Source organism: Carya illinoinensis, chromosome 3 (assembly GCF_018687715.1).
Source record: "Carya illinoinensis cultivar Pawnee chromosome 3, C.illinoinensisPawnee_v1, whole genome shotgun sequence".
NCBI lineage: Eukaryota > Viridiplantae > Streptophyta > Magnoliopsida > Fagales > Juglandaceae > Carya > Carya illinoinensis.
The window spans coordinates 23266456-23277189 of record NC_056754.1 but is presented as its reverse complement, the minus strand read 5'-3'; the positions used below and the strand labels follow the sequence as shown (position 1 = coordinate 23277189).

At 37.8% G+C, this 10734-nt stretch overlaps 1 protein-coding gene across 1 annotated transcript; it reads right to left on the bottom strand.

The window, feature by feature from the left end:
* Window positions 1-774: 774 nt before the first annotated feature.
* On the bottom strand, window positions 775-1209 carry LOC122304633 (uncharacterized mitochondrial protein AtMg00820-like). Its single transcript, XM_043116892.1, has one exon. The coding sequence runs from the start codon at window positions 1207-1209 to the stop codon at window positions 775-777; it is 435 nt and encodes a 144-aa protein (XP_042972826.1).
* Window positions 1210-10734: the final 9525 nt, after the last annotated feature.

The window sequence follows — 10734 nt, the reverse complement described above, 5'->3', positions numbered from 1 at the left end:
CCAGTCAGCATAAAAAAAGGTAGATAATTTAAATGAAGAAGTAGCGAAAAAATGTAGATCGAAATGAGAGGTTAGTCTTAAGTAACGAAGAATGAGTTTAACAGCTTGCCAATGAGGAGTTCTAGGGCAATGCATAAATTTGCAAACCATATTAACTGCAAAAGAAATGTCGAGATGAGTATAGGAAAGGTACTTGAAGCTTTCTACGACACTACGGTTTAATTGAGGATCTTCAAATAAAGAACCTTCTAATGCAATATGTTTTGCCGTAGTGGCCATGGGAGTTGAGACTAATTTGGAGTTATGCATATTTGTTTTGCTGAGTGGGTCAGTTATATACTTGGTCTGAGATAAAAAAAAAGACCTTGAGAGTTATGGAATACCTCAATTCCTAAAAAATAATGCAGAGATCCTAAGTCCTTTACAGGAAATGAGGCACGCAAAGAAGAAATAATCAAAGATCAAAGATTGACTTGAACCAGTAACAATAATGTCATTCACGTAAATTAACACAAACACAAAATTATAATTATTTCTAAAACAGAACAATGATGAATCAGACTTAGAGGCAAGAAAACCAAGAGAAAGCAATTTAGTGCTTAACTTTGAAAACCAAGCCCTAGGGGCTTGTTTGAGACCATATAGAGATTTATGAAGCTTACAGATGTGATTGGAATAGTTTGGATTTGCAAAGCTCGACGGTTGATGCATGTACACCGCTTCCTCCATATCTCTATAGAGAAATGCATTATGGATGTCCAATTAATGGAAGGGTCAAGACAAACACACAGCAATGGAAAGTAGAAGCCGAATGGTCACTAGTTTGACCATAGGGCTGTAGGTTTTAGTGAAATCAATCCCAACTTGCTGATGAAACCCTTTAGCCACTAAGCGGGCTTTGTGGTGCTCAAGAATTCTATCAGCAAGCCATTTGGTCTTGAGGACCCACTTGCAACCGAGAATGTTGAGATTGGATGAGTAAGGAATGAGATCCCAAGTACGATTGTGAAGTAAAGCATCGAATTCAGAGGCCATGGCTGCTCTCCATTCAGGGTATTTTGGTGCTTCAGTAAGGGAAGAGGGTTCTTCGGGAATAGTGAGAGACGTTGAAGTGGTGAGATGGAGAGAAGGTTTCGGAACAGGATAAGGAATGGTTCCATCCGTTCGACGAAGAAGACAATGAATATGGTTCTGTGAGCGTGTGACCATAGGGTGGTTAGAGTGAGATGGTGGCGGAAGAGTTACAGAAAGTGGTAGGTTTTGATGTGGCGTGATGAAATGGGAAGTTGTAGGAGATGACCTAGATGGAGAAGACAGACTCGGGTTGTGGGATACAGATTGGGTAGAGGTGGGTAATATGGTTTGAGAGGTTTGGAGATGTAGGGTGAGAAATGGGCTGAGAAATAGAGACAAACCTAGGTAAAGGGAGAAGTGGAGAAGATGAACAACTTGAGGAGTTTCAATTTAGGATAATAGAGGGGTTTGGTAATATGGCTGTAGGCAAGGAAAAGGGTTGGGCTAAATTAGACACACTAGAGGGCTGGGGGGAGGCAAATGGAAATACATGTTCAAATAATTGAACATTCCATGATACATAAGTCCTTCCAGTGGGAATGTGAAGGTACAAATAGCCTTTGTGATCTGGGCTATAGCCGATAAAGACACAAGGCTTGGACTGAAAATCAATTTTGTGTCTATTAAAGGGCCTATGGTTGGGCCAACATAGACACCCAAAGTCCTTAAAAAGGTGTAATCTGGATTTTTTGAAAAAGGAATTTGATAAGGTGATTTGTTGCCTAAAAGGGGAGTAGGCATATTGTTAATTAGAAAAACGGCCGTAAGTATGGCCTTGGCCCAAAATTTTTGTGGGACAGATGCGTGGGCTAAACGGGATAGCCCTTTCTCAATGATGTGTCTATGTCTCCTTTCAATAGTGCCATTTTGAACATGTGAATAGGGACATGTAATTCGGTGATTTATCCCAAAATTTTGAAAGAATTTGTGAAGGGGCCGAAATTCCTCACCTCCATTAGTTTGAATGGAAATAATTTTTGAAGAGAAAAAGTTGTGCACATAATCATGAAAAGCTAAAAATATTTAAGAAACATCTAATTTTTCTTAAAGGCGAAATGCCAAATATACTTAGAATAGCCATCTACTATAGATATATTGATAAGAAATAATGACACCCATTAGAGGAAGGCATAGGCGCGGGTCCCCATATATCTAAAAACAAAAGATTAAAAGGAGTAAACGACCTAGACGGACTAAGAGGGTGAGGTAAGGAGTGTGTCTTGGCTTATGGACATGTGAGGCATGGAGAGAGGCGAGTATTGGCTGTAACAGGAAGGTTGAAAGTCTTGATTGTGCAATTAGTGGTACCAGGGCAAGAGTGATTGAAAAGTGAGTGCCAATTTTGAATAGATGTTCTTTCACTGAGCATTGCTTGAGGAGAGAAATGTAAAGATGCTGGATCCTTCCAGGCCGAGACAGCAGGAGGAAGTGATTGAGCATAAATCTTGCATATTTTATATATTTAAAACTAATGTATTTTAATTGCTTCATGACATTATTATTGGTTTTAAATGAAAAAATGGTTAATAAGGATAAATACGAGTTGTGATTTTTAATTGATTAATAACATATTTATGCTTAATTTTATAACTATGATTTAATTGGGCAATATTTCCTCACATATAGAACATATTTTTGATAATCTATTTTTTTAATTTATTTTTGAGTATTATTTTTCTCTCCTTATTTTCAGCTTGAATAAAATTCACATGGGATCCAGTTGAAACATTTGACCAAAAGCACATGCTAATTGAGAGGAAATACAAAGAAACATGCAATGTCAAAGTCTAAGAAGGGGGCTGAAACCAAGTGGAAGCATGTTGAAAAGAAAAACAAGTGAGGGACATGGAGGTGGGTGGTCTGGATGTATATGGAAAGGAAAAGAAAAAAAGAGGCTGGCTAGTGGTGAATTTTGGACATTTATGAGAAAAAGGCAATAGATATTTATTGGAGGAAAAGAAATTCAGCAGCACGGCAGTACGGTTTGAATTCAGCAGCAAGTTGATTGGATGATATTTTCGGCAGAGTGTCTTCATGTCTGGCGTCTTGGAGGTCCCATGAAGCAGCTCTTTTCTTTAATTTTGCTTGCTCTTGGACGTGGGAGTGTGAACGTAAGAGGCGGCAGCTTGTTGATTTTTTTGACTTGACTTTTACGCTGATAGAGGGAAAGATTTGATGTTCACGTCTTGCTTGAGGCAGCTATTTAGTTGAGAGAAGTCGGTTGGTGCAGCAGAATTGATTGGATATTGTTTTTTTTTTGGAGGAAAGAACTTCACGTATGGCGCTTGGGACTTGGACTTGAGGCAGCTATATATATATATTGCTGGACGAAAGGAGGAGAAGGTAGAGTAGTGAACATGAGGTTGGATGAGAAGGTGTGTGTCGATCGGTTGAGAGAGAGTCGGTCATTGGGAATTATTTTGGCTGAGTAGGTGAGGGACGTGGGAGGTTTTTGGATGGTCTGGAGTTTTCATTGAAAGAGGTTGGTGGGGATTTGAGAGAGGAGTGTCAGTTATTGGGATTTTTCTGAAGTTTTCATTGGAGAGGAAGTTGGTGCTTGACTGAATTGGAGAAACGGGTAGAGTTGAGGAAGTCAGACGATAGAGAGGGGAGTGTGAACATAAGTCTGGAAAGAGAGTCGATGCTTGATTGAATGATGGAAGAAGTCGGTGCTTGAGTTTATTTTGCTGGGAGAAAGTTAGTTGGAGTAGAGAGAGACCTTAGTCTGTGAGGGACGGTAGATTTTTATTTTGATTTTTTCCTTAGTCCTTTTCATCTTGGACGAAAGCTCTGGCTCTCTCGGTGGGGAGTATTTTTTTTCACTTTTTCCATTTCGTTTTGGCTTCCTTCTTCATTCTGAGTGGTTCAAACCTTAAGGGACTCGGTCGGTTGGTGTGTATTTTCGTCTTTGTGGATTACGTTTCTGTTTTCCAGACCGGCGACTAGTTATTTGTTTTGCTTTTGTAATACTTACATTTTCATTTGACGGGATTTGATTTTCGGCTGGATTTCCAGATTTTATTACTTCTAAGTTATTTTCTAGTATTTCTTGTATTTTATTTTAAATTTTTAATGAAGAATATTTATGTGATTTCTATAGTACTTGTGATGAACATGGTTGGCTAAATTTTCATACTAAGGTTAGAGGTGAAGTTCAATGATTTAAATATTGTTTTCGAATTAACGTAAAATTTATTTTGTGAGCTTGATCGGTTGAAAGATTTTATTATTGGATATTTTGATTATCTATATATTTATCTTGATTCATTGTGATTTTCAAATACAGTGAATGCTTGAAGAATCCATATGATATTCAAATAGATTTGTGAATGTTTTAACCATCATTCGTTCATGCTTAATCATTAGCGATTTTTTTTTCCTTGACCTTAAATGCTACATCTTCCAATTAAACGGAATTATTATTCTAATTTAATTGAAGTAAATTGATTGGAAACAATATTATAAATTATTAGAAGGATCTTCGAAACTTTAGTCTTTCTCCATATCAATTCATTTTATCATTTTAATTTTATTCAGTTATTTTACAAATCTTCATCTCAGTAATTTTATTTTATATTTAATTGCACGTTTTATTTAGTAATTTCTTTTCATTGTTTGAATTTATTTTCTTCATCACATAAGTCAATTCCTGTGGATTCGACCCTGTAAGGTATTACAACACCTGTATACTTGCAGGTAAAACTGCACTAAATTTTTGGTTTATTAGTTTGAGTCAAAGTTTAGGTGCAACAGGAAGTTCATAAAGGCCATTTCTAACATGGCCTTGGAGGAGCGGTTGCAGGGTATGCAAATCCTTCACAAAAAGGAATTGGAATAAAAAAAAAAAAACTGAATTATCAAGACAAAATTGATGAGCGGAAAGTAAATTGCGAGTAATAGAAGGAGCATGTAAGAGTTTGTGAAGTATGAAATTGCGAGAGGAAGTGTGCAAGTGAGCGGAGCCAATGTTTTGAATGGGGAGAGTGGAACCATCTTCGATGCTAACTTGGTCGGATCCTTGATAAGACATTGCATCCAAATTTATGTTAGCAAAATTGGCAGTAAAATGATTCATAGCCGCAGAATCAAGAAACCAAGAAGTGGTGTTTGGAGCAGGGACAACAACGGTGGTATAATTGGTAGTATAATTGGTAGTGAATGAATTAGGAAGAGGAGTGAGATAGCCATGGTCGGTCATAACGATAGTAACAAGCTACAGCTGTGTGAGTCGTGTGACCAAGTTTTTGACAACCCTGGCACACTAAGGGACCTTGGAATTGATTGGGAGGGTCATTAAAGTGACCCCTGAATGGGCCTTGACCATGACGTCTAAGAGTAAAGGATCCGGCCTCTGTTGGTATTAGAAGAAGGTTGTCTGGAAGTGTTATTAGTAGTGATGGTAGTGCTTGAGAGCAGGGGAGATGCCTGATGGGCTAGCCATGACTCATGATTAAGTAGGTAACTAAAGACCTGGTGAGTGGAGAGTGGGTCAGGCTGTGTGGTTAAGGAGGTCACAAGTGATTCATAATCACTTCCGAGACTAGCAAGGAGATAAATCATGAACTTAGATGAGGAAAGTGGCTGACCAGCACCCGATAGAGTGGAAGCAAGAGCCATAGCTTTGTGGAAATATGTAGGGATGGAATCTGACCCTTTCTTTAAGGTGGCTAGCTGAAAGTGAGTTTGCGTTATATGAGCTGATTACTGGGTGGAAACATGGTTTGATAGGTGGACCAAACCTCAGAAGAGGTGGAGCAAGAGAGAAACTGCACAAGAATGGTGTCCTATAAGGAAGCATTAATGGCAGAGATGATGAATTGGTCTTGCAAAACCAAGTTCTTGTGTTCTAGACTTGGCAAGCCGTTGATTGTGTAATTGGTTGCAGAATAGATCTGTCAACATATCTGAAAAATTGATGCCCCTTGAGGAAAGGCACAATCTGAGCCTTTTACAAGAGTTAGTTCTCAGTATTCAATTTGGTTGTAACAAAATGTAAAGAGGTGTTGATGAGGGTGGGCTTGACAGATGGTGGGGAAGAAGAATTGATGTTGATGAGGGTGGGGTTGATATATGTTGGGGAAGAAGAATTGGAAACACTGGAGGACTTGTGATTGGCCATGGATAGAAAGAAGGTGGACATTGGTCCTTAAAGGTGCTTTGATACAAAACTAAATTAAAGCATATGAAGAAATAAAATAGCACAACAAGTGCTTGTCAAAAGTTTTTAGAGAATTAAAGATTTTGTATTCTATTTTATCATATTCATTTCATATTCAGTATTACAGCACAGAGGTCATATTTATACATATTTCTCATAGATGAAAGATTTAATCATAGGGCTCTAATTTCTCCATTCTGTTACATAAGAATATTCTGAAAATATGACAAGTGTAGCTGATTCGTTGGTCAGTTGAAGATTCTTCTTCTAGAAGCTGATGACTTGAAGATCTTTGTGTACATGTCCTTTGCTTGTGAGGTATTGTTGTTACAACGACATTCTCTTAGTTGCTGGTTGCCTTAATACCTTGATATAGAAAAAGAACATATATGTAAAATTCTTTTGACAAAAGAAGACATCCAGTTTAAGGTGGCGTTTCTCTTTGCTTGTGTAACACTCTAGATTTTCACTTGCAATTTTTGCTACCATTTTGGTCATTGAACTAATAAAGGAAGCCCATGATACATAATATTTATTTATTTATTTATTTTTAAATGGTTCAATGGGAGCCACAATGTTTGCTATATCGCCTGCCTTACATATTTTGACTAAAATAAACAGACGACTTTGCTTCATTAATCTTTTGTCCTGACCAAAGTGAATACTTCCTTATACACTTCGTCAAACCCGTGGCTGCCGATACCTCAGCTCTGTAGAAAGGTCTCATCGGTAGATCTAAGATGAAATAGAGCTAGAGTAGCTCTTGGCACTTGAATACGACAAATTACTCCCCTCAACCATCCGTGATAATACTTCAGCACACGATAAAAGAAAAGGTGACAAAGGTTACCCTTGTTGTAGCCCTCCTAATGGTTGGAAAAGTCTAAGTGGGCCTCATTGAGGAGGGGAAATCAGGAATGCAAGACATTATACATGAGACATGAGAGATACATTAGTTCACCAAGTGGTTTACAACCAAAGAATTTTGGAACAATTAGTACATAACTCAGCTTTTCATATGCCTTCTTTATATCCATCTTCATTTTGTAAAGAACTAGGAGAGATGACTTTATCCATCACGTTCCTTAATATTGCAGCCATAATATTTGAGATGATTTTATATATCACTTAGTTGCATATTAAATATAGGCTTATAATGTTAGGATTCTCAACCTTTGGAATAAATACCAGATCTGAATGATTAGTTTCCCTGAACATCTAATTGCTTGACAAGAAGGCTTTCCACTATAGACATGCCAATATCACCTCTCACAACCTCCCGAAAGAGTTTGGAAAGCAGAGCATTTAATCCAATGGGACTTGGGGCATTCAATGATCCAACCTATTCAAGAGCACCTCCACAGATATCATCATCATCTTCAATCTTCTCCACCTGATACTTAATTAGTGTTTGAATTAAATATGATAAATCCTAAGTATCCTCCAGATTAGATGGTTGGAAAACTTGCATGATTGCCTTTTTGATAATCTCAATAGAATTTCTGCACCTTCTACTAACCATGGATAGGTGAAAAAAAAAGGTTTAGTTTTCATAGAAATGATATTTAGCCACTGTCAACCTAAAGTTTTGTGAGTAATTAGCCTTTTCTCCTCATCACTTTGCTGCATGTGGGACCGTTCACATACATTGTGATATCCCATATGATAAAGATAAGGGTAGGTAGTGAATAGAATCCCATATTGCTTGGCAAGGAAAAATTCTTGCTCTTTATAAGGTTTAAATGGGGCTCCAATTGTATCATTGACTAGTCCTTTTGGAGTATAGGTTATGCAATTTGCACCTTTCATTGGGGTGTTATAATTGGAATCAGAGCTAGGTTACAAATTTTGTAGACTTTATGGATCGAGGTTTTGGGAAAATTGTGGTTTTAGATTTGATTGGCTTATATTAGGCTATAAGACATGACTTGGTTATGATTTAAGGTTTAGATTTTGAAGTAAACATAAGTTTGATTGAAAGTCAAGTTTGAGGTTCAGTAGACTATAACATAGGAGGTGTTGGATATCTGCGGGTTTAGGTAATAACTTTGGATATGAGGTATGGAAAGTTAAGGACTAAGAAATAATTATGTGGAAATTTAAAGGTTTATATTTTGGGTTGACTTCATGGAATGAATTTTGGTTAGGAACTGGAGGTCTAGACTTGTGACATTGATGTTTTGGAGGAATTGTTAGGCTTGTAAATCTAATGTGGTGGTTAGTTCCTTTTGGATGTATTTGATGGAGATACAATGCATTTGGGACTACAAGTTGTTAGAGTGTGCAACGGAAGCGTGGTTTTGGTGATATGATAGCTGAGAATCTTTTTTTTTTTTTTTTGCTATTTGTACGAGGTTCATCAATTATTGTGGAGAGTTTGGAATTATTATTAGGTTTTTAATTGTATTGTTGAAGTTTATACTTTAGAATTGTTTTGAATCTTTTGAAGTGTGATGTAATGTGCACAAATATTTATAAAGGTTTAAGTATTCGAGTCTTGATTTTAGGTGCGATCAATTTTGAGGATGAAATTTTTTTAAGGGGGAGGGAATGTAACATACGGATCCAGTGTCAAGCTATTTTAAAGAACTTTTGGATTTATTTGTGCGAAAAACCCATTTGAGTTTTCAAATATTTTTTATGGGAAACTACGGGCTTAAAATCACTTTTTTGGTGGATTATGATTTTTTCTTTGGGTTTGATATTTAGGTTAAAAATCTTTTTATGGGCCGAGATATTTTTTTTAAAACAAGTTGGATTATTTTTAGTTTGAGTCGAGGTACAAAAATTCAAAAAAGAGTGCTTTTATAAATTTCCTACACTATCCAAACTGTGGGCTCAAATGTTTTTGAAATGGGCCTTACCCGACCACCTTAAAGCCCAAGCCCATGAGATCAAGCAGACTCCACATCGTGCAGGTTCCTTTGTAGACATGGCTCCATCACTTCTGTTCCTTGCATGCACACCTCTTTCTCTCATCTCTAGGGCTTTTTTTTTTTTTCCTTTTTTATGGTCAACCCTTTCACCTATTTATACCTCCCGTTAGCCCCCAACCTTATGTATGTTTTAATCATCCTCAACCCTAGACTTTGTAGCGGCTTCTCCTTCTCATCATAGAGGCCCAACGGCAACCTTCCCTTCCATGCATGCTGCTAGCCTCTTCAACCACCACTCCACTGCCGCAAATGAGCCCAGCCCAGATGAAGCCATAGCCACCCACATGCACGGCAACACCACCTCAAGCTGCAGTTTCCTCCTGTGCCAAGACTCTTACATTTCATAGATTCACCAAGCCACTGTCCAACTCTTGTTGCACATCCTCACCATCATGGTAGCCCAACTAGTGTGTGTCCACCGTTAGGAGAAACCATTCCACGCTGCTGCTAGGCCCTCCGCGAGAACACGCCAGCCATTGCCCAAACTCAACCACCACGATCCGTTGTGAGCTACGTTACATTTTCAGTAGCCAACCATCGCATTTAAACACCTGCCCAGACCTCACCGTCCGAAACCTGGCCACAACCCCTTTAACACCCAAGAACCACCTCTGTTTTGCTTCTAACAAATAGAGCAAGTTCTTGCTCAAGTCCTCCACCGTGCTCCCCTTTGTCAACCTCTCACTCGGTGTTGCACCTTGTTATCGCCTCTGCCCTCCACGTCACCTCCACCTGCACATAAGCTACTGCTGAGTACTGTGTGTCACTCAAGCGGCTTTCCTCTCTGTAAGCCTTGGCTGAACTCCCTCATTAGCTTTCTTTGTTCTCTCTCTCTCTCTCTCTCTCTCTCTCTCTCTCTCTCTCTCTCTCTCTCTCTCTCTCTCTCTATATATATATATATATATATATATATGTTGTTCAGCTGCTTGCCACCGTCAACCCAACCGCAGCCCAATTTCCAATACCTCTCTTTCCCCTTGGCATCGCTGCTCTTGGTCTTCACTTTTTTTTGGGGGGGGGGGGGGGGGGGGGGGCTGCCGCATGCTCTAGTTTTAGTAAGTTTGTTTGTGAGTTACTTTGGGTTTTGTTTTTCTATAGAATTGTGTTATTAAATTACAAAGAGACCTTTTCTTTTATAAAACATTTTAGTATATATAATTTTTCTTTCAGTAAAGTCTTCTTAAGTTTTTGGTATATTTTACAATTTTGTCCTCTTGGGCTTTAAATCAAAACATGAGGGTTTAAAGGATATATTGAGTGGGTTATCTTTACTTTGTGCTGACAGACTTGTTTTCTACTTGGTTTCTTTTTTATTTTTTTAGTGTGTTATGTTAAGTTATTTTAAAGTAAAATATTTTTGGTTTGAGTTCGGGTTCTAAATTATTTTGGGTCGGGTAATATTTTTATTTAAGCTACATTTCATTTCTTAAATGGGTTGGGTTTTGATTTTTTTTTTAAAAAACTTGTGCATAAGTGGAAATTAGGTTAAGTAAATATTAAGTGGATATCGATGAATTTGAGAAGTGACCATATTTTAGAGTTAAGAAAATTTTTAGGTTTTTTAGG

Coding starts and splice junctions, on each gene's coding strand:
- LOC122304633 (XM_043116892.1), bottom strand. CDS start 1,209: ATGGTCACACGCTCACAGAACCATATTCATTGTCTTCTTCGTCGAACG.